This window comes from Sebastes fasciatus, chromosome 11, assembly GCF_043250625.1.
Source record: "Sebastes fasciatus isolate fSebFas1 chromosome 11, fSebFas1.pri, whole genome shotgun sequence".
NCBI classification, from domain to species: domain Eukaryota; kingdom Metazoa; phylum Chordata; class Actinopteri; order Perciformes; family Sebastidae; genus Sebastes; species Sebastes fasciatus.
The window spans coordinates 7,043,164-7,067,074 of record NC_133805.1 but is presented as its reverse complement, the minus strand read 5'-3'; the positions used below and the strand labels follow the sequence as shown (position 1 = coordinate 7,067,074).

The 23,911-nt window shown below is 41.3% G+C and overlaps 1 protein-coding gene across 1 annotated transcript in view; it reads left to right on the top strand.

The window, feature by feature from the left end:
* The window catches only part of pappa2 (pappalysin 2), a 91,235-nt gene that overhangs the window by 23,664 nt on the left and 43,660 nt on the right, over positions 1–23,911 (top strand). Inside the window, exons 6-15 of the mRNA XM_074650210.1 lie at positions 346–485; positions 1,954–2,107; positions 2,248–2,440; positions 3,943–4,076; positions 7,003–7,185; positions 8,559–8,862; positions 14,699–14,827; positions 14,928–15,013; positions 21,155–21,351; positions 23,390–23,503. Of these exons, the coding sequence (XP_074506311.1) occupies positions 346–485; positions 1,954–2,107; positions 2,248–2,440; positions 3,943–4,076; positions 7,003–7,185; positions 8,559–8,862; positions 14,699–14,827; positions 14,928–15,013; positions 21,155–21,351; positions 23,390–23,503 (1,634 nt within the window). The remainder of the gene's footprint in view (positions 1–345; positions 486–1,953; positions 2,108–2,247; positions 2,441–3,942; positions 4,077–7,002; positions 7,186–8,558; positions 8,863–14,698; positions 14,828–14,927; positions 15,014–21,154; positions 21,352–23,389; positions 23,504–23,911) is intronic.

Genomic DNA, 23,911 nt, shown 5'->3' with positions numbered 1-23,911 from the left:
TTCCATTGCAGAGCATAAAACTGGAGCTGAATAGCCACACAGCTGCTAGTTAGAATCTGGACTTTCACAGCAATACCACATTTGTTTTGTTGGGTGCTTCTTGCCAAAGGGCACGAAACCGGTTCACCTGTTAAAAGGACAATTTTCCAAATCATTACATCCCATCAAAGTGGTGGAATGAGGTGTCACAGACTTGGAAAAGAGAGAGCAGCTTTAGTACCTTGTAAAGGCTCACTCTCACTTTCCTGTCACAAGAAATATATTTACTGTGACTGACTGTCTTATTAAAAGAATATCTAAATAGTAATAATATTATTATGACCTAATTTTATCTTCTGTCCTCAGGTGGGATGGTGCTGAACCCGTCCTACTTTGGTACCTTGGGCCACCACAACACCATGATCCACGAGATGGGCCACATCTTTGGACTGTACCATGTCTTCAAGGGGGTGAGCGAGCGGGACTCCTGTGATGACCCGTGTCAGGTAGGACTTTTAAATCTTCTCTTGATGATACTTAATGTGACAAAGGTACGCAAAGCTGTACTGCATTTGTTTTATCAAATGTTTCTTGTTCTGTATCATACGGAATATTACCTTATCCAAAATGCTGTTTTATCCATTTTTTTCTTCATCCTTGATATCGGATGCCAGTTTCCTCCACTAGTTCGGTCTTTGTCAGCACTAGTTTGGCATTTTGTTTTACTAGTTGAACAAAAACTTTTACTAGTCATTCTTTTTCACCAACTAGTGGCACTTTTGTCCTACGAGTTCCAACAGAAGCCTCACTAGTGACGCCAGGCGTCGCACTAGTAGCACCAAAGTCCCAACTAGTCAACGTTTTGACGCCCTAGTGGCCCTCTGGACCGAACTAGTAACACTGAAACTCTTACTAGTTAACTAGCGAGCTGCAAAAGCTCTGACATGTTACCTTGTCAAACATGGATTCAGCTTACTAATAGTGTTGTCACGATACCAAAATTCTGACTTTGATACAATACCCTGCCTAAATATACTGAAACGATACCATGGCAAAAATCTAAAACATCAGGAAAAGTAATGGATGACAGAACACGGAACTTTGTAACGGCTTTTTAATAAATAAAAAAATAAAAAAATTTATTAATAAAAAAAAAAAAAGTAAATGTATGCAGTAATCTGATGTCCCCTATACTTGAGTTTGTGATTTCTTTGATAGTTCTTATTTAAATTTCTTTCTTATAACTTCTCTATCTTATATAAAAAAAAAAAATATATATATATATATATATATATATATATATATAAAAATATATATATTTTTAATTCTAAAATGGAACAACTGTAATTTCCCGCTGGGGAATCAATAAAGTATTTATCATTCTGATATCACTCATTAAACAGTGTTTAATAAGGCTTTTGTTTTTGTAAAACAGCGCCCCCGCCAGCGCATTAGTAACAGTTAAGGCAGAGAGTGGTACTGCAGCACGGTAGACTGTGAGAGGCTTCCTAAACAAAAACCAGCTCAGAGCGGCACTGTGCAGCCGGCGAGCAGTTCATGACCTGCTTATATCTTCTTTTCAACTTTACTTGTTGATTCCATCCTTCTGGTGATCACTACAGTTTAGTTTTTGACCTATTGCTCTCACAGCAAAGTTATAACTGCCTGCTCCCGCGGGATCCCAATCCAACTCAGGGCTCGTATGAAAACACTGTCATTCTTAAAGAACCTGTACAAATAAATCGTAGTATTTATTTTTTAACCGCAGGTTGCGATACTTCTCTAGTATCGGTATACCGTGCAACACTACTCACTAAACTAGTGAACTACAATTTTCTGCACTAGTGTTGTCTGATATCAAGGATATGGAATAAATGCTCAAACGGATTTCCTTACAACAACATGTCTCCCTGGATAGAGCTGTTCACTTTTCTGTGATCATTTGCTAGACGTTTTGTAAATATGCACTTGCAGGAGACCACCCCGTCCATGGAGACAGGAGATCTGTGTGCTGACACCGCACCAACACCCAAATCCAAAGCCTGCCATGATCCCGGATCCGTCAATGATCCCTGTGGGGTCACCATGTACCAAGACACGCCTTATAGCAATTACATGAGTTACACAGGTACGGTGAATAAACATTCCTCACTTTCCTTACTGGAACTAGTCAATGTTCACTGTACAGAATAATTACAATGTGAAACAGACGTACTGTGTAACATCCTACTGCATAATTAGAAACTTATTTTCATTGCACCACATCAGATGACAACTGCACCAACCACTTCACCCCCAACCAAGTGGCCCGGATGCACTGTTATCTTGACTTGGTCTACCAGAAGTGGCTGAAGGACCAGCAACCAACCCCCATCCCTCTGGCCCCCATGGTGACAGACCAGGGTCCGGATTCTGTCTCTATCTATTGGCTGCCACCTATAAGGGGACCGCTGTATCAGAGGTATGAGTGCATGGGATCTTAATCTCGATTATTTACCTCTTCAAATTGAGTTTTGTCTGCCATCTGTACTTCTGAACCTCCTCATCTGAAAGGTAATTCTACCAAAGTTTTGACCCTAACTATGGACAAAGAATGCATAACTATAGTGTTAAAACAGTTTGAACTCATCTGAGCCCAAAAGATCTTTGGAAAATATAGCCACCTGGTCCTTTGACTACTTTAGTGATGGAGGCACTTTTGTTCTCATGAGCAAGATAGGGACAAATGGCGTTTATAGCGATATATAACTATTACACTCGTGCAGTGCAGGATTAAGAAGTGATTGCACTTGACATGAGTGACAACAACAACAATGTGCTGCATGCGTTGTCTCATGCAAGTAGACAAGTGAATGGAAACGTACATGTCCCAACATATACACCGCTTTTCCGAATGACACAAGCCAGAATAGACCTGACCCTGCTGAGACAATGGTGTAATATGAATTGCGACGTATCATTTAAACGCCCTAGTGCAGTGCCCTTTCAATTTATTAATATTGAACGCACGTCCTTGGGTCCCCAGCATTATACCCACCAAGTGTGAAGTAGATCAGATAGACGGTTCTCGAGATATGCAAAGGACACACACACAGACAATCTATTCCTAAACCTAGTTAAGTAGTTTGTTGGCTAAGCCTAACCAAATCGATCAATTTCTAAAAAAAACTAAGTAGATTTATTTGGAAAAGAGCGGATATTGCCACGTGCATCACGTGTTGCTGGACATTCGTAGGAAAACGCACAAAAAATACGTTGATGAAAGTCGTGCTGAATGTCACGAAAAAAAGGGGAAAATTGTGTCTATGTACACGAAACAAATATATTACATTTCGTGACTATTTCTGCCGTGAGACCGTGTTGGAAGGACATTACCGATTCCTTGCTTTATAGTTAGATGATGGACAACTGGCAAATAGTGTAATGGCCAATTTACATGTAATGCCTGGTGATTAAAAACACACTCACAAGAACAATCAGTGCAGTTGGTGCCTGGTTTTACCTCCCAGTAGCTTTTTAATTGGTCCTGTTCATGTTTGGCATTTACCAATACATGATGACCACCGAGCACCTTTTACTTTGTAAAAATAATGTGGTCACGTCATAGTTCCTCACTTTACGAGTTGACAAATGAACAATAAATAACTGACTAGTCTGCAATGGATTATGGGATTCTCTCAACATTTACAAATGGTTGTATGTCCAAATCTTGGCAAAAGAAGGCTGCAATTCTTAGCCAGATTTGGAGCCTTTGAAATGACATTGCTCTTGTTAGGCCATTGTAACGTATTCATGTACTGTTGTGACTATAGCCTGGCTTCGTCTTCTGGCTTTGTCCAATTGGAGTAAAAAAAAACCCAAAGCAAGTTGTTCCAGCATTATTGTAGGTCTGGAGACATATTTTGTGAAAGACCAAAGTGTGATATTTCATAATCGGCACCCTCTGTTTTCCTTTTGTCCCAGCTCCTCCCTCCATGTGTCTGGTATCAACTGTGGAGACTGTGAGACAGACGGTGTTTTCCACCAGTACGCCTCCGAGGCTACCTCGCCTCGCATCTGTGACACGTCAGGCTACTGGACGCCCGAGGAGGCAGTCGGTCAGTCACAAATCCCCGTGTGTTTGTGTACATACGTGTGTGTGTTTACCAACAAAAAACAGAATAGTGTTCAAGGTAGTCGTCTTTTTCTTGTCGCAACATACATACAACTCTTCTTCAAACCAGCGTGAGAGATTGTTGTTGCTGCATGTAAAGGTGCGACTAAATCATCAACACTTTTAGTTGAGGGTGTTGAGATTATTTTTCTACTATTGGGATTTTTTTCAAATAAATAATGGCCAAGTCGAAATTGGTAACGATAAGGACGGAAATTGTCGATCACTCATCTTTCATCCTAACATCTACAGCTGACTTGGTCGAGTTCTGCATCTGATACACTCTTCTCTGTCAAAGTATTGACAGCGAGGAATGTGGCGGTTTCGGGTTTACGTTTGCGTCCTTGAGTTCTACTTCTGTCTCTTGTTTCCACAGAGCAGATCTACCCCCCCCCTTCCCCTCCAAACACACACACACACACACACACACACACGTCTCTTCCCTGTAAATTTCAGGTGCGTGCAAGGCTAATGGCTCCTGGAAGAGGAAAAAGCAGAAAATCATTAAATGATAATTGCCCTCAGCTACAGACCTCTCTCTGTCTCTGTCTTGTTTTAGCCAAAGCGAGAACAAGGATTATTAAGCAAACCGTCTATACTCTGGGTAATGTTTGGGTGCTGTTCAAACACTGAACCTCCGTCATAAACAAAAAAAGCCCCCCCCTCCCCCCCAACAAAAAAAGTGTATCTCGTAGCACTGTACTTTGAAACATTACGCTTCATGTGAGCACATGGTCCTTGTTATTCCAATCATAATTTCTGCAGAAGCCCGGTTTCCTTTGGCATTACATATAGGTTGAGGGGGGGAAACAAGACAGAAAAAAAGAAAGCAGAGTAAAGAAAGAGATATACAGAAAGAAATACCTTACGAACACAATAACACTTTTCCTTCTCTCCCGTGGAAACTCTACCCAAATATGTGGAAATCCTCTGCTGGAATTTATGCTTTGAAAACAAGCGGCGAGGAGGAACAGGGGGGATTACGGCTCCCTCTCTTTCGCTGCGGGATCATAATGATGATAAAGAGTCAATTACAGTCTTACTCTAAACAGTGGTATGCACACAGCTGAGGAGACAGCCAGTCTGCTGGCTTCCCTGGCTCCCTTTTCGCTCTTTCCCACTTCTAAAGACGATGATGCGCGGGGTCACTTTGTCAGCCAACGGAGATGGGCAATATCGCCTTCAGGCGGGGGGAAAGGGAGAGGGGGGAAATTGGACAAATTCAATGCGGATATCACGGCTGGCAACACAAAACACAAGTTTAACGGCAAAACACTGTTGGCCCGAATTGTTGGCAAAATTTGTCCTTTTTACATTTCCTGAAAAATTTGCCTGTGCCACAACCTTGACTGGTTTGAGTTTTCAGGCAGAGGGAAAACACCTCTGCCTGATTCGGGAGCCTGTGCTCGCATTGAGTAGGATAACATTTGTTTATGTGCTGCATCAAGCATTAAAATTAGGGACAGGGATGCCGCAATATTGCAATACCGCAATATTGACAGGCCAACCGCAGGGGATGGCAAGCAACTGCCACAAATGCTGTGGTTTTCTTTTTTTATTCTTCTTCCATGTTGGCGTTTAGCCTTTCAAAAACAACATTTTCACTGCGGTCAAGAAAATGAATGCTCTCCTGCTTGCCGTACACAAAGGGATGCTCTGACGAGTTATATTCATAAGAAAAGTTGATTGATAAGAAAATCACTTTGTTCAAATTGAAGATTTTAAAGGATTTTTTATTTAGCATGATGATTTCATAAAATATGACGACAGACATTCGAAGCTTCATTCGAAAACCTCTATAGAAGCTTTGAATGAAAAAGAAATGACAAAAAAAGTGATGTTATCTGAATTTACAAGGATGAAATCAACAAGCAATATAGATTCAATCATTTCCAAAATTCACAACATATTTTTATTTAACGAAATATTCTTCTTCAATCCATATTTGTTGGCAATTAGCCTTTCAAAAACAATATTTTCACTGCAGTCAAGAAAAGTATTGCTCTCCATGCACTGACGACTTATATTCATTAAAGAAAGTTGATTGATAAGAAAATTACTTTGTTCAAATTGGATGAAATCAACAAACAAACTTGCTCAGCATTGGGTAGGATGGGCTTCTTACCAGACTCAGCAGCCCATATTGCAGTGGAGCCATAAAACGTGTGGCAGAAATGGCTGATCTTGTTCCAGTAGTGTATTTTCAGACTCATAATCATGTATCTTAAATTGTATTAATATGTCTAGTACTTCAATCGTTGTGAAAATGTTGAAAGCTCAGAAATGGCAACGGCCTACAGAATTAACAGTTCACAGTTCTGGTTTGTTTTCCTGATGTTCATTTGGCGATCCATTGTGCTTTCACAGATGGCTGATAACACTGGGTGTGAAATATGCAACACCTCATTAACATCCTGATTTTATTTGGCTTTCTGGGACACAGCTGATAATAAAACAACTACCTTAATGTGATTCCATTGTGCTAATCACTAACACTGTGACAATTAACAACTCATTTTGCCCGGTGTAATGGTGTTACTACTGCATTTTTGAATGTGGGCCATGTTTTAAGTAAAGGGGGCATGACGCTTTCTTTCTCAACTGGAAAATTCTGCTCTCTCTCGTTACTAATGACAATGGGTTTGCTGGTAGCTATTAAAGGTAATACTGAGAAATTTGTTAAAAAGGTCACTAGTAAATAGAAGTTGACAAGACAATGTTGAGGACCAAAAAACATCCTTACTGGAGGTATTATTTATTAAGACTAAAACTCAACTACGTCATCAGAACTGTGTGTGGTGTGTTTCATCAGATTTTTGCAATATATGAATATAAATGTGTGTCTCTGTGTGGTTGTCATTGAACCCCAGGCCCACCGGATGTGGAGCAGCCCTGTGATCCCAGCCTCCAGGCCTGGAGTCCCGAGCTCAGCCTCTATGACACCAATGTGACCTCACCATGTCCCGACACGGAGGGCTGCACCCTCACGCTAAAGTTCCTCCACCCGATGGTTCCTCACGCACTCACGCTCTGGGTCACCTACATCTCTTCCAGTAAGTGTCGCTCCGTAACAACTTCATACCATCAGTTTTAGTCGTATACGTCAGATAGCACTACTGTAAATACTACAAAGAGCACGGCGGCATGTACAAAGTCAGCAGGATCAAAACTTAAAAAAGGTGAAGCATCATCCACCAGACCTCCAGCTGCTGACGCACATCTGAGGAGAAACACTTGGTCCATCATCTTAGAATAAAAAAAAAAAAAATCGATCTCACTTCATTAAAGGGGAAATTTTCCACCTTTTATGTGGATGTCCAATTAGTGTTGATGGTAAATGTAATCGATTGAAGCAATAAATTCCTCAGTGCCTGCTATATTGAGCCAGAAAGCTGAGTTTGCAGCTGCAAAATCTGTTGTTCTTGCATCCAGCGCAGTCAAGAAAGAACTACAGGCTATTTCAGCTTGGATTTCTAGTCTCTACCTCTGGGTAGCCAGGGGGGCACGTGTGCTCTTGATGCCGCTCAAAAACAGAACTCCTTGTACTCTTCATTTGTATTGCAAACGGCATCCCAAAATACGAGTGCAAAGGATGTTACGGACGAGGATACATTTTACAGTGTTTTGGCTGACTCGGATATTCAGCCATATTTATTGGAGCCAGAGTATATGCAGCGGAGAGAGGCCGATGCTGTGGCCGCATTAGCCGTGCGAAAGTATAATATTGCCGGCGGTGACCCTCCGAAGCTTGCAAGCAATGCATCCTGGTACATGTAGGCACTGCTCCTCGAGCAGGAGAACTCAGCTTTCTTGGTCACTATAGTACGCACTGAGGAATTCATTACTTCAAGTGACTACATTTACCATCAACACTGATTGGACATCCACATAAAAGGTGACAAATTTTCCCCTTTAAGTGTGTAACCAGTTCCAATTCCGTGTACTCAAAATGTGTGCCATTGATTATTATTATATTTAATGAATGCAGCAGGACATGTGATACATTAGCTAGCATGACTGCAAGAAAGCAGTACGTGGTCGGGAAAAAGTTGTTTGTTGCTGTGAAACGCTGAGAGACTGGGAGCGTAAGCAATGTGGGGTGAGGGTTACTCAGCAACACATAGACAGCGAGTTACAGAAATCTGATATAAACTGATGAATTTTTACCAGCAAGTATAAGAATTTTAAGCTTTGTGATTGGTTGTTTCTTATGGCAAATATGATGCTTGGAACTCATACCTGTTTTGAACAGAATGATCATTGTTCTGATATTCAACCAGGAGAGAAATGCTAGAAAACCAGTAGACACGTACCACCGTCCATGAATATATTATCTACTCTGTTAAATGTTGGACGTTTAAGTTCAAAATGACAGAAAAAAAACAGCCGACTCATTTATTTATCTATCTGTATTCCCCTGTCACAGACAACCCAGCCATAGCCAACATAGAGCTGGTAACAGACGCAGGGAAAAGCATCAACCTCGGACCCCAGCACGTCTTCTGCGACATGCCCTTCACTTTGCGCCTCGACACCCACAACGTCGCCATCGCCGCCGTAAAACTCTGCACCTTCGACGAGAAGATGGAGATCGACGCCGCTATGTTGTCCTCGGGCCCCAGCAGCCCTCTGTGCGCCGGCTGCCGACCACTGCTGTACAGGATCGAGCGGGAGCCGCCCTTCACCAGCAAACCCCCCTCGCCTCAGACCCAGCAGACCTTCACCGACAGGTAGATGCCAAATGTTGTAATTTATTCGGTTTTACCTTACAGTCATGTTTACAGTGTTATTCTGCAATAAAAGCCTATCTTAGCCATCTTCTTCTTCTTAGTCCTCTTGGCCCCCTTGGGAGCATAGGGCGTCCACCATGGATCTCCACCTCACTCTCTTCTGTGCAGTGGTCTTTGCTTCTTGCCAGGAGGTCCCGATCTTGTTTAACTCGTCAAGCATAGACCGTCTCCAGTTGTTTTTTGGTCTCCCTGGCTTCCTCTTTCCTTGTGGGTTGTAGTCCAGAGATTGTCTTGTTATGTTTGTTTCTTGTTTTCTGAGTGTATGCCCGATCCATCTCCACTTTCTCCTTTTGATTTCTTTGTTGATTTGCTCCTGGTTTGTTTGTTTCCACAGGTCTGTATTTGTAATTTTTCTGGGCCACCATATCCTCAGTATGTATCGGAGGCAGTTGTTGATGAACACTTGCAGTTTGTTGGTGATTGTGTTTGTGGTTTTCCAGGTTTCACAGCCATAGAGAAGGACAGATTTTACATTTGAGTTGAAAATTCGGATTTTTGTGTTTTTGGAGAGCTGGGAAGAGAGCCATACAGGTCGGAGTGTTCTGAAGCCAAATGTTGTAATTTATTCGGTTTTACCTTACAGTCATGTTTACAGTGTTATTCTGCAATAAAAGCCTATCTTAGCCATCTAAGATCACTCAACACATAATAGTGTCTGGAGAATAAAACCCAAACAGGTAGAAGTAAGCGCAATATGTAATGGGAATTGACAGGTGTGTTGTTTAAAATACCCTAAAATACCCCTGAGGCAAGTTCCTGAGTCTGGTTTTCTCTCATGTAGATGAATATTTATAACACGGAGGCTGTGCCAACTATTAATACTGGGCACACACACACACACACACACACACACACACTGCCTTGTCAGACATCGGCAGCCTTAGAGGAAAAACAAGACTGAGGGTGAAATAAAAGAAGTTAGTTATGGAGTTTAACGTCTGGGTAAAGTCAAATCTGAGATTTTTATCTAAAACACATTATATCTGAAAATATGTGGAAAGATGTCGGACTCTTGTGGACCGTTTATGTGTCAAATTATTGATTTATTAAGTAAGTAGCCGTGTAATAAGCGGGGTAATGTGCAGCTAGCGGGTCATTGTTGTGAAAGAATCCCCTTCAGGGCGAGGTCGCGTCGGGGTGCGGCATCGCCCTATCGCTGTAGATTATCCCTTGTTTATTTCGCAAACCCCCTGACAGAGTGCCCCTGGACCCCACTTTGAGAATCACTGGTCTAGAAGAGCCGCACGATTGTTAGCATAGGTTCAAACAGGAAGTTAGCACGATCAAATTCTACAAAAGAAGCGCTGCAGCAGTGGGATGGCCAACGACAAGTTTAGTATGAACTGTACCTGTACTGTCCTCACCGGTGATTGGGCGTGGTTTCAGAGCCTTCAGCGGACACGCCCCCCGGTGAAACTTATATTTGATATACTTATATCATTCAAATTTGTCTGGGTGGTTAATAACTCAACGCATATTTATTTTTGCTTTACCCAGACTTTAAGTTTCACAGCATACCTCTGTCTGTGTGTGTGTGTGTGTGTGTGTCTCACAGTTATCTGTCTCCCAGAAGTGTTTGGGTCTGGTTCTATTTGGAAAGCTCAGAGCTCAAATGTTTCCAACATGGGGATGCCGAGCTGTGGCTACTGATCCAAATCTGTTTCAACAAGCATATACTCAATCAAAAGCATGCTGAAGTTTCGGGGCTAAGTTGAACAAGTTTGTACAATGTCCTGACTCGTATTTTGTGGGGTGTCCAAATGATTACCGGAATCCAAATGTAAAGTCACAAGCCAGTTTTTTCTTTTTTTTAATCTTACTAAATAGCTGCCAGGATATGATATGATTGCAGATCATTTGGGGCTAAATGTTGTGGCACTGTGAATTATCTTAAAAAGCTGTTGCTACTTTACAGGGCAAGGTGGATGTTCGTAGGTGGATGCAGCTCCACAAACAGTTTATTTTTCAGGGAACACGTCTCCTATGTTACACAAGCTGTGTCTAAGTGCAAAAAGATGTAAGAACCAGTGGGGATTGAGTTATGTGGGGCCGAGGAGGGCAGAGAGGGGTTGATGCGAGGAGAAGAGAGCGTTCGGGAGCAATGAGTTTGGAAGAGAAGGGGAGAGGGAGGGAGGGATAACGGAGAGAAGGGGGGATGAAGAAGAAGAGGAGAAGAGAGGGGGGGAAACAAAGGGAATTGGAAAATATATAGATAAGAGACACAAAAGAGAGATGTGGGAGGAAATGAAGTGGAAGATAGTGTAGGTGAAGGAAGGAGAAGCGAGGGGTGAGGGAGGGTAAGAGACAACGGAGGAGACGCACAGTAAGCAGATTTTTGTTCTCTTTTTTGAATATGAACAAAATGTGAGCAGCAGATTTGGCCATAAACACCAGTGATTGCTTGGATCTGCTTCCTCCATGGTCAGTTAAGAACACAGAGAGTGGAAGATGAGTGATGAGTACAAGAAGAACTGTTCAATCAATCAAAACACTTCACATTGAAATGTTAGGACTCACATCTGTGTCCATCAAGTATTCTGCCATTGGACATTAAAAGAAATCCTTCAGTTTTCAAATCAAAGCGTGAACCGATGAACGACGTTTGTTGTTTAAATAAAACAACACAAAAGCTGAAAAAAGGCGGGATGAAACACCTGTGTCAAAGTCTGTTTCCCCGTCGATATGCGTTTTCCCTTTACCTTAACCTAACCTTATCCCTAATCCCAACCTGCAGAGAGAAACACCATCATAGAGCGTGGGTAGATGCAATATTGTTAAAACATGGGGATAATGACACACATTTTCAGACAGTCTCTCCCGGAAGCCGGCCAATCACAACGTGAAGTGGGCGTGAGTGTCAGATTGTTGGTTTCGGAAAGTTACAGAAATGAATGGACACCCAATCCGACGTCGGAAAGGTGTGGGGGTAGGGCTGTTCCCAAAGCTCTTCGATCTTCCCATCTGACAAGCGCTTGTCAAACCTCGTCGCCCACACGGGGCTTGCGTCTGACACGTTTTGTCACTTACCGAAACCAACAATCACGCCCACTTCATGCAGCATTAACCAGGTGTGCTGTGGAGAGGAAGTATGTAGGATCTGAACTTCTCTCTAAGGCGTTCATTTTTCATTCTTCACACGATTATTTTCAACAACCGAGTGCAGCAGCACCACGAATGATCTTTGAAGAAAAACTGTCCCAAAGTGTGCGCCATCATCCCCATTTTTAGATTAATTCTCGCCCCTCTCTTTGACGACAGGCCCACCATCGAGAGTGACTGTTTGGAGTGACTGTAAACACAGCCCTCACACGTGGTTGCACAAAACTTCATTCGAACTAGCTTGTTTCAAGCATACCCCGGCCTTAAAGGTTCTCTATACGATATTCAGAGCGTTAATATAGCAGCAAACAACTATTTGCTGTTTAAAGATATAGAGGAGTAATGTCTACCTGAGCAGAGAATGAAGTCACTCTCCCTCTGTGCGTGTTGCAATCAGAGTTACTCCATGCTTTGTTGACATAGCCGGGCTGGCCGCATGTGCCTTTTAGTGCAGTGGTTCCCAACCTCGGGGCCAGGCCACCTGAAGATCAAAGGGGCTGTCTGCTCAGAAGTCAAAATTAAATTTGCACATGTATAACTAAAATCATAATAATGCACAAAAGTCTACATAAAACTATTTTAAAAGATATATATTTTTTTCTACTTAGTAGGCCACATTTGGTTTTAGCCCAGTATTTGTGCTCAGTTGCAGCTAAAGATCAGGCTACACTAATATTATTAGTATTATACTATTTGTAGAATTAGTTTCCAGTGCTAACTATATAGGATTTGTTTTGATGGATGATGGAGATGGAATAATTTCTGAAATATTCTGTTTGGCGTTTAGCCTTTCAAAACAACATTTTCACTGCAGTCAAAAGCCTTGCTCTCCCGCTTGCCGCACACAAAGGGAGGCTCGACCTGTATTAACGGGGCGGTCTGTCAGCAATCTAACAGCACCATAAATTACATTTATTTAACCACAATAACAAAAAATCAATTTCAGCTTCAACACTATTATAGTGAATTAATTAACTGACCAGTACTTTATTCAAACTGGGGCTTTTGTTCGAGGACTTGCAATTTCTGTTTCAGCTTTTCTTAGATACAAATAGGCAGGGGGCTCCAAAGAAAATGTTCCAGTGCATGCTTGTGCAATGAGCGTGCCCCAATGGCTAGCTCATGGCCGCTGCTCTGCACTGCTCTCATACTGTGGTTACAGCTAATAACGCCGTCCTGACCGAAGGCGTCGTCATGGAAGCGTAGCACTTACCCTCCGGTTTTCCCCCAAGTTAACACTGTTAGCTATGTCAGCACTGTTGCCGCTGTTTTCACTGTCAACGCTGTTAGCACTGTTAGCTGCGTCACCATGTTGAGAGCCATGCGGCGGCAGTAGAAATGCTCCCAATTTTGCATTTAACACCTTTAAAAATATGATTTGAGTTGCAAAAGCATCTTGTTTTAAAGGTTTTAAAGGTAAAGTTTGTTGTTGTTAGCTCATTCTAAATTGCATAATGATTTTTGTTCATTACGTCTCGTAGTTTAAGGGAATTAGGCATGTAGGGAGGGCGTGTGACAGGGGAAAGGGGTAAAGATGACCTAAACCTCTGAGAGCAGAGATGGAGAGAGCCGTGGCAGAAGGTTGGATGGATATATCCAAATATAGATACAGTACATATACATAGGGAAGGGGGGACTTTTTCCAATTCTTCATTTCCTTCTCTGATCCATAATTAATAAAGGGAATTTGTAGACCTCAGATACCGAGTGATTTGTGCTGCTCCTGGTTAACTTTGGCACAAGGCGGATACAGAAGGAGGCTCTTTTTATAGAAACAGCCCAACAAAACAGATCGATAGTCCCGACACCGGAGCCGAGGTATCGTTACACACACTTCCTGCTGTGGGGCTTTAAGGTCATGGGATACTGCAAGGTTACAGATAGAAGCCACCGGGAGTGCAAGTTCCACTTCTGTCGCTGTGATCCCCACGAGCCGCTGCTTGCAGGATCCATCAGGATGAATCCAGAATTGATTTGTTGGGGGGACGTACTGCAAATGCAACGCTTCCTCTCTACATAGCACAAAGTAAGCAATGCTACGAGAGAATGAGGTCATTATGGCTGCACTGGCACCAATAACCGCAATAATTCTTTCTTATTTTGTCAAGTATTGAATGAGTCACTTGGTACCAACAAGCCTGTAAAGTTTATATGATCAGTTTGTACCACAGAGCAACCTACTGATCCTCAGAAGAACATAACAAACTTTGGACTTTGCATTTTATTATGACATTTAAGCAATCCAAAACCATTTTCCCTCTCCTCTCCTCTCCTCTCCTCTCCTCTCCTCTCCTCTCCTCTCCTCTCCTCTCCTCTCCTCTCCTCTCCTCTCCTCTCCTCTCCTCTCCTCTCCTCTCCCTCCTCCTCTCCTCTCCTCTCCTCTCCTCTCCTCTCCTCTCCTCTCCTCTCCTCTCCTCTCCTCCCCTCCTGTTCCCTCTCATCTCGTCTCCCCCTGTCCCCTCTCCTCTCATTTCCTCTCCTTCTCTCTTTGCTCTCCTCTTGTTTCTTCTCCTTTCCTCCTCGCTGCTTTCCTCTCCTCTTTTCCTTTTTTCCTCTGCTCTCATTTCCTCTCTTTTCCTGTTTCCTCTCCTCTCCTCTCTTCTCATTTCTTCTCCTCTCGTTTCCTCTCCTCTCCTCCTGTTCCCTCTCATCTCCTCTCCTCTCCTCTCCTCTCCAGCTCTGTAAAGCAGGGAGTCCAGTACCAGTACACAATCCAGGTGGAAGCAGACAGTCTCCTCAGCGACCCCTCCTCACCTCTCCTCTACACTCATGGGCAGACGTACTGCGGAGACGGCCTCATACAGGGGTCTGTGCACTTTACTGGATATTTGACTAATTACACATTGAAAATAGCAGAAGGCATAGCAAATGAAGCTGATGATAGTGATGGTTCTCTCTCTGTATAGGACAGAAGAATGCGACGACAGCAACCTGTTGGATGGCGACGGCTGCTCTAAGAAATGCCACAAGGAGACGGGCTTCAACTGCAATGGTGAGTGAGTCCCATTCCCTCCACCGTAGACAGAAACGCGTCTCTGGTCCTTCACACACACACACACACACACACACACGCAGTCTAAAGCCGAATGCGTGTTGAGCAACACTTGTTTTTACTGTCATAATACATCAAACCCACCAACTCTGCCCTCTCTTCGATGTGAAACATGAACACCATATAAACTTTTAGTGTGAAAGAGGAGAAATCTCTCATTTGTGCATGCAGCAGTAATAAGAAAAAAATTCAAGCCAATCAAATTGAATTTACAAGACATAAAAGCTTCTGGCCTGAACTGATTCCACAAACCATTAATGTAGCATCACCGCATCGTAAGAGGAAACAGATGAGCCGAAGGGTAAAAAGAGTAAGTCTTTTGCTTCGCTAAGTCGCAAGTCTTGTTTAGAAATCTCAAGCATTTTTGACATTAGGCTGGCAGAGAAACACTTTTCAGCAGAACAACTGTTGAGTCTCAAAACACATGTGAAACATGTTTCCTTTATTAAATACGTTTTGGCCTTTATAAGATTTCAAGCAATTGATACAGACTTGGGAATATTGATAAATGAAGTGTATTGATTTGTATCAAAGATCGTGTTGTGGTTTTGGGGGAAAAAAAAAAAAAGTCAGCTCAGAGTTGTGTTTTAGACATTTCATTTTATTTGATATGGTTTATGTAAAGTAAGTAATACGTTTTTTATTATCAAATCACATCTGCAACAGGCGGCCAGCTCTCCCCAGTGAGAGAGATCATAACCAGCTGTGAAAGCCTTTGCTTCTGACAATTGTTGTACATTGACCCCATAGTTAAGTGATTGGAGGCCACCTTGTAGTTCTGACCGCCAGAATCAAATCATGTAAGGTGGAGGGGGTGGGGGGGGTCATTATTTCTCGTACTTTCTTGGCAACGTTTTTTGTCTTTTTACCCAATAAGAAGCTTAGAATTAGGAAAGAACAACTGCGGTTAGGGTTTAGGCCAGGTTAATGTTTGGTGAGGCTCAGTCAAGAATGTATGATTTGTTCTTTGAATTAACAACCAAAGATTTACGGTAAGATGAGGAACATTAAGAAACAGTTGATTTGCGGCGCAGTGAGTCATGTGGCTGCCAGAAAACAACTTGGTGGATGTTCAGGATTTCTAGTTACTGAAAACAGATTCACCTGTTAAAGGGCAACTTTGGTGTTTTTTCAACCTGGACCGCATGTTTTTGTGTCTAAGTGGCTAATGGGGGAAACATTTTGTGAAAGTGGTGCAGTATTGAAGGAGAACGCTGGACGCAAACTGGGAGGGCAATTGCGTAGCGTTACGTCCAATAAAGGTGCTTGTTATTTCCACTGACACTCTCAGATTGTTATTATAAGTTATGGAAAGGACCCTACAGAGAAATAAAACGCTTTTCTTACCTTTCTCTTGATCTGATTTGTTTGTTATTGTGTCCAAGTCCCGCTCAAGGAAATGTCTCGATGTGAAATCTGAATATCCGTATACTGTCGCTCAAATAAATACGGGCGGCCATCGAATTCAAAGACCTCTTCCACATTGTGAAAATCATCTAAATATTCAGCCATGACATTGAATTTTTTTTAGTTAACACTAAGCTACGCTTCCTGTAGTCCAACACAACAAACTCTGCGTTTCCCCCATGGATGTTATTCCACTTCCGGCAACACGTCACCTTGACAGATTTCAGAACGACACTTCTCCTTGAGTGAGACTCTTTCCATAATGTCAGATACTTATAATAATCAGACCCTGTCATGGCAAAAACAAACACTTTTAGTGGACGTAAATCAGTGGTTCTCAAACTGTGGGGCATGACAGGTTGGGTGCGCGTGACCAGGGGGAAAAATGTGATACACAATTAATGTTTTGACGTCGGAATCCTCTGAATTTGTCGGAATTAGGTTTACAGAATGGACAGATAGTTGACATGGACAAAAAGCCGGACGAACAAGACAACTTACTCATATGACAAAGTAGAGCTGCACTGAGTAGTTCAAAGCTTCATTCATAACGTTGACATTTTAATTAAACTAAACAATTCTAATTAAACTTACAGAAACATTATCCTACCTTCCAGATTCTCTTCCCTCCTCTCTCTCAAACACACACAGAGTGGAAGCCACCAACCACCAACGTAAATGATGGTGCCAGCTTGCCCCAATAGCACCATGTTGCAGCCCGTGAGCAGCTGCCGTCTACAGCGCTTTGTTTATGTTTATGTTTTTCACAGCAATCTGTATCCAAATGAACATAAAGTGCCATAAACAGTAGTATTAATGCTGGATTATTGCTGACACATGCAGTTTGGGGATGTTCTAAATTTGCAACGACTGTCACTGATCTACAGACCACCCTTATGTAAATTCTTTGCAAAAATGTCAAAAAAAGATTGCAGTCCTTTTTTTGTGTAGGAATCCCATATACACTCTTCTTCACCCATGAGACCAGGGCCAAATGTTGCTCAGTCAACCCTGGGCCAGGGGATTAAAAAAAAGCTGTAAAAAGTACCAAAAACACGCAGCCTAACGTGACAAAAGACAAACAAAGAAGCCCCCATCGTATGTGATCCACCACAGGACAACAATACTTTTTGTCTACACCCTCGCTTCAGACAGGCCACAACAGAAGCCTCACAACACAATAAAGAGGGGAGTTTACCCACTCCATTGTAAGCAGAAGGTTGAAAACATCCTCTGTCAACATGTGTGTTTTGACCTTGACATTGAAAAAGTGCAATGTGGTCGAGTAAAGTCAGACAGAGAGCACTGAGAACATGAACCTCATGCATGATTTCATTATGTCACATAGCAGGCTGTTCTCATACACCGTTCGTAGCAATACCTACGAAAAGTAAATGCACTGTAATTCGTATACATCTCACAATCTTTTCCTGAATCTAACTTAGTTGTTCTGTTGCCTAAACCTAACCAAGTCCATCTGTTCCTAAACCTAACTAAGATGATCTTTTCCAAAACCTACCTACGTAGTTTTGTTGCCTAATCCTAACCAAGTCAATTTTTCCTACACTTAACTTTGTAATGTTTCCTCAACCTAACCAAGGCAAACGTTTTCTAAACTCAACTAAGTAGTTTTGTTGCCTAAACCTAACCAAGTCAATCTTTTCCTAAACCTAATTAAGGAGTTTTGTCTTGTTTCGCCTAAACCTAACTAATTTGTTTCCTGTGAAGACGGAAGTTTATTTTGAAAAGACTGTATGCATGTAACGAGCGGAAATTGACACGTACGTCACGTGTTGCTGGACATTTGTAGGAAAACGCACGAAAAACTTTTTGTAAAATATCATACGAACCGTTGTATGAGGATACGTTGCACAAAGTCATAATTAGCTGTTTACTCATGTATACTTGCTTACATATTCACTGACATAGCGATAAAGTGATGCCTCTCCTAATAGCCTCATAGTGTCTCTGTTTCTCATTGAAAGACTTTGGCCGGATGAGCGCATGGCATCAGCCACAATGACACGAGGAATCAGCTCTGCTGTTGTGGTATATGTGGTGTTCCTCCACAGCCTTAAAACCCTCCGTATGATGGAATGTTCACCCCAAAACACTCCTCAGTCGTCAGACGCTAAGTTGAATAAATATGGCTTTTTATAATATCCAACTTTTTTGGTGATTTCATAAATATTACTAAGATGTGAAGGGGTCAGTTGAGATGATGTGAGTTGCTTCCTTTTTAGGCCATGTGTTGTTTCCACTAGAAGCTGCGTGGTAGTTATTCATGTGCGGTGTGTGTAAGGGGTTTGTGTTAGGGCAGCTTGTTACAGGGCTAACATTTCCATCATCCAGTCAATTTATTTGTCGGGGAAACAAGCAGAGACCGCTGACACAGCTCTGTCTGTCGGACTTCTGCAGCTGTCCAGATGTTAATGAGGCCAAACATCTGAAGTGTCCTGATGTTTTCCGCCCTTTTTGATGAATAGCTTTTGCATTACAAGCTGTTGTTCAGCTACATGCTTCCCGCTCTTCTTGTGATGCGCGGCTGTAGCACATTATATCGGTACCCTTGCTCTATGGCATGTATGTCCATTGCTCATAGCTCAGGTGCAACTGTGTTACGGGAAGCATAATAGCCTATTTGTTCTATTCAAATATCATCAATTACATACAGTACATCCTCATTGAATTCTATGCACTTTGGTTCTGAAAAAACTGCAGGACCTGCTGGATAAGGAGCACAATCCATTAACCTTTATCGGATTTCACTGTCATGTGTTTTTCACGATAGTTTTTTTTTACCGCCGAAAAAGAAAGTGAAAACTTGTTCGTGAATGTTCATTCTTGATGATTTGACAAAAGCAGAACAAAACAAATCCAAAACTTTGACTTTCAAACTGTCAAACATGCCTCTGCATCTTGCTGAGCTGTCTCCATGAGGGAGTCTTGCAACGCGAGACCAGCTGGGTCTCCTAAAAATGATGTTGCCATACAACGAAATTGCCCAACGAGACCTGTAAATTCCGTTTCGAGGGAAGTGTATTTTGTCGCAGATAACGTTTGTTTTTGAAGTATCACAAATACGTTTGTAATGACAGTACGCGGAAGGGAGGAGGTTGAAATCTCAAAATTCAAAATAACAAAATAACAGCATCCTTTCTGTTATTCCGTCAAAACAATCCACCAAAATCTATTTCTGAAAACATTTTAAGCGAGAAATAGACGATGCCACTGATGAATCTTTCAATCATCAATCATCTTTGAATCATTTTAGAACTAGATCGCCTAAGTTGACAGCTTGGTCCAAGTTTCGTGAGCCGGACATGTCGCGCTGGACCGGCTCATTTGTATAACGAACTCTTCCCGCCTTTTCATTTTGAAAGAGCAACGGCCAATGAGGAAACTCCAACACTCGGCCGACCAATCAAGTAACTTCATCACTCAGTCAGTCAGTCACTCGGTGACAGACTTTTCCATTTGTTGGGTTGGTCCTCTGCGGTCCAGCCAAAACTATAGTGCTCCTTTGCAAAGGTAGTTCTCAAGCTGTGGGCGGTATATTCTAATGAGCCTCCATGTGACATAGGAAGGGGAGTCAAATCTGAATGGGTTGTTGAAGCACATGTTTTCTGATCTAGGCAGCCCACAAAAAACTGACTGGGCTGTCTTATTTCACAGTTTGGAGGGTTGGTAAAACTCCAGGTACCCAAATGTATGAGAAAAACTGAGTTTTTCACATGTCCCCTTTAAGAGTTGGTCAATAGTCTTTGTTGGCATGACATTTTATCAGTCATGTAATTCAGTGGAAACCCCCCCAAAATGTACTGTCCCAGTATTCTCACTGCAGATGAACTGAGTCATGTAGAAACATCTCCGACAGATCATATTTGTCCATCAACACCCAAAGAATCAACCGGTCAGCTAATTGGCAGCCCTCGTTTTCTGTCAGCTTCTTTCTCGTTTTACTGTTAACTGTCCAGTAAAATGATAAAATGGCATAAAGAATAAGTGTATCATGTTGCAGTAGTGTTATTACTGGTGGTGTTACTTTCCACCCCATGGACAGGTATTTACTGACTTTGTTTTATTTCCCCCCCCGCTTAAAGTTATTTCATTTTTTAAAGGGGTGATGAAAGTTGAGTTTATAAAAAAAAAATAATCTAAATTTATTGGCAGACAAAAATAGCAAAAGAAATACCTTCTTGTCTGTATTTTTTTTGTTTTCTACTAGACTTTTAATCATTGCGTTGACAGTTCTTTGTAACACGTAATGCTGCTGTTGTTACTTGGTGACTTATAGATATCCATGGCCCATTGAAGGTGCTTTTGGGATTAAACTAACTGGCCAAGTCACATATTGGACTCTCTCACTGCCTATTAACATAATAAAAATATTGTGATCTTCAATAATTAATTGAAGTCAAAGTTCACTTCTTAACCATAATTTACGGTCTGTTGACAGCACGGAAAGTCAGATACGGTTGAGTTGACGTGGCTAACATTCAAAGTGGCCAATGAAAATACAAAATAGATTTGCTCGGATTTGGTTCACTGACAAATAGATTTGGATGGGAGTCGAGCAGTGGGGGACGAGTGTATACTCTGCCAGATTAAGAAACCAGGCTTTATATCCTTTCATAAATCCTCCTGTCTCATTCTCCTCTCCATCTCCCAAAGGTGAACCTAGTCAGTGTTATGTTTTCGACGGCGACGGCGTGTGCGAGGAGTTCGAGCGGGGCTCCAGCGTTCAGGACTGCGGTTACTTCACACCTTTGGGCTACACAGATCAGTGGGCATCCACCGCCGCCGCTTCCCACCAGGACCCCAACCACTGTCCCGCCCACGCTGCCACTGGGGAGCCGTCACTTACCAAGGTATGAAGCACAAACCACAGGGCACATAAAAGACTTCCAGACGACAATAAACTCCCCGCGGAGGCCATTGTGGAAATCCTCAACTCGGGGCCAACAATATTAGCAGCTGGCTGCATTTACAAAACTACTTGAAAAGATGTACTATTTTGGTTCTGGGTAGTACAGTTGGCTTGAAATTGTGACCATAGTCCGGCCCAAAAAAGGGGTTGAATAAAAGTATCAAAGCTCTTCAGGTCACAGTGACTTGCGTGACTGAATTGCAAGCCTGTAATGAGTCAGGTCATCGTTTGTTAATATAAAAGTATTTCTGTTTTAAGAGACGGAAACTGAGCAGCGACGGGTAAGGACAAGCCTGAAAAGGAAGGGCCTCCGTTTGCACATAACTCTGGAGGACATTTTGGCAGAACTTTGTGTGACAGCACAGCAACTTTGAATCAACATAACTCCCTTAGTTCTTTTTTTTACAACTTTAGCAGAAAATACATCGATCATTTTCCAGCCTCTGACATCTCCCATAAAATGTCTGCGATCCCTTGAGGCCTCTCGCAGATCCATCACCGCTCCCAAATTATGTCGCAGGTTTAGAAATGTGCTCACATCAACATCACATCCTCCTCTACACAGTAGGGCACATACTGTACAAATGAAGCACAAGCAAAAAAAAAGATGCAGAGATAAGTAAGTTCTGCTCAGCTGGGCAAAGAACATGATTTAACTTTTAAAAAAGTATGGCGTCGTTAATCTTTTTAATCCTTTTTTTTCTCGGTGTTTTGTTTTTACTGTAAATTGTATTTTCATTTTCTTTTTATTTATCTACTTATTTTTTATTTATTTTTAAATTCATTTTCACTTACATTTTTAACAACTATATTACTATCTCTCTTTAATTTTTATATTTATTAATTATTTTGTATTATTTTTTTTACATCTGTTTATTTTTATTTCATTTATTATTATTATTATTATTATTATGATTATGATTTTTATAATTATTATTTAATAAAGGCTTTTTTACTAAATATTTTATATCACTATTATTATCTCTCTATCTCTCCATGTGTAGAGGTAGAGGAATTTACTTATGTACATTTACCTGTCCGGAAATGGACATTGAAATTGAAAACTTTATATTCATCTACTTATTTGTACTTTTTTATTTTTAAATACATTTTTACTTAGATTATTAATACCTATATTGCAATCTCTCTTTTATTTTTATATTTATTAATTATTTTGTATTTTTATTTTTTACATCTCTTTATTTGTATTAAATGTATTATTATTATTATTATTATTATTAATAATTTTTTTAATGTTTTTTTATTTAATATTAATTATTATTATTATCATCATCATTATTATCATTATCATTATTATTATTTTTTGTGTTTTTTTATTTAATATTAATTATTACTATTACTATCGCTCTATCTCTCCATGTACGGAGGTAGAGGAATTTACTTACGTACATTTACCAGTCCGGAAATGGGCATTGAAACTCAAAAAGTGAACTGCAGACCCATGTGTGCCCTGAAAACTTCAATAAACCAAACATGAGAACATGATTTAAGCCACTTTTATCACGGGAGTATTGTTGGTGTCAGACACGCTGGGTCCAGCATCTCAGAACTGGCAAATCTCCCGGGGATTTTTTACGCTGCTGTGTCCGAATGAGGAAAGGTGCAATAAACTAAACAGAACAAATCAAAGTGTCATGAATTGAGTCAGCATGGATGGACTATCAAATGCCTCACTACCAGAGAATTTTGGCTCTTCTCAAGGCACAAAAATCACATAATAGACATCATGAAATTAGCACGAAACCTGTAATTCAGATTATATGATGGTAATATAACCAATGGGATAAACAGGTTTTACATGAAGTAATTGTCACATTAAACGGTCAGTTTACCTTTTGGAGAGTAAAACAAGATCTCTTAAAATTTCGGTTAATATTTTGGAATAAAAAACAAGATTACCTTTAACAACTTATTATATAAATAGCATTGTGTATTTGTTTCCCTTGTTCTGTGTGAAGATCTGCAGGTACCAGCACCTGGAGGTGAGTGAGAAACAACCCACAGACGCCTGGTTCCCTTGCACAGCCCAGTCCGACACAAATAATGACCTGGAACATCCATTTTGGCTGAAGGTACGTGTGTGTGTGTGTGTGTGTGTGTGTGTGTGTGTGTGTGTGTGTGTGTGTGTGCGCGCATACTGTATCTGCTTTCCCCTCCACTGAATGACTGTGGGTGGCTACTCCGTCTTTAACAGCTTCCAGCACTTTCCAATATTTTTTAAAATGGGATTAAAGGGCCTCTCACGCAGTCTGCTGTCTTAAACTACCACACACACACACATTCTTAACTTTCTAACAATTGCATGATTCATAATATTAATTTTTTTTTTTTACTTTAATTACTAATTTTCCAGGACAACTGGAAATTATGGGTACTAATGATCCGTAGACGATTACCAAATCATGACTAACCTTCTAGTTATGTTGTGCTGTGTTTTTTACCCAGTCGGTACTAATCATCAAAATCATTCAATAATGACC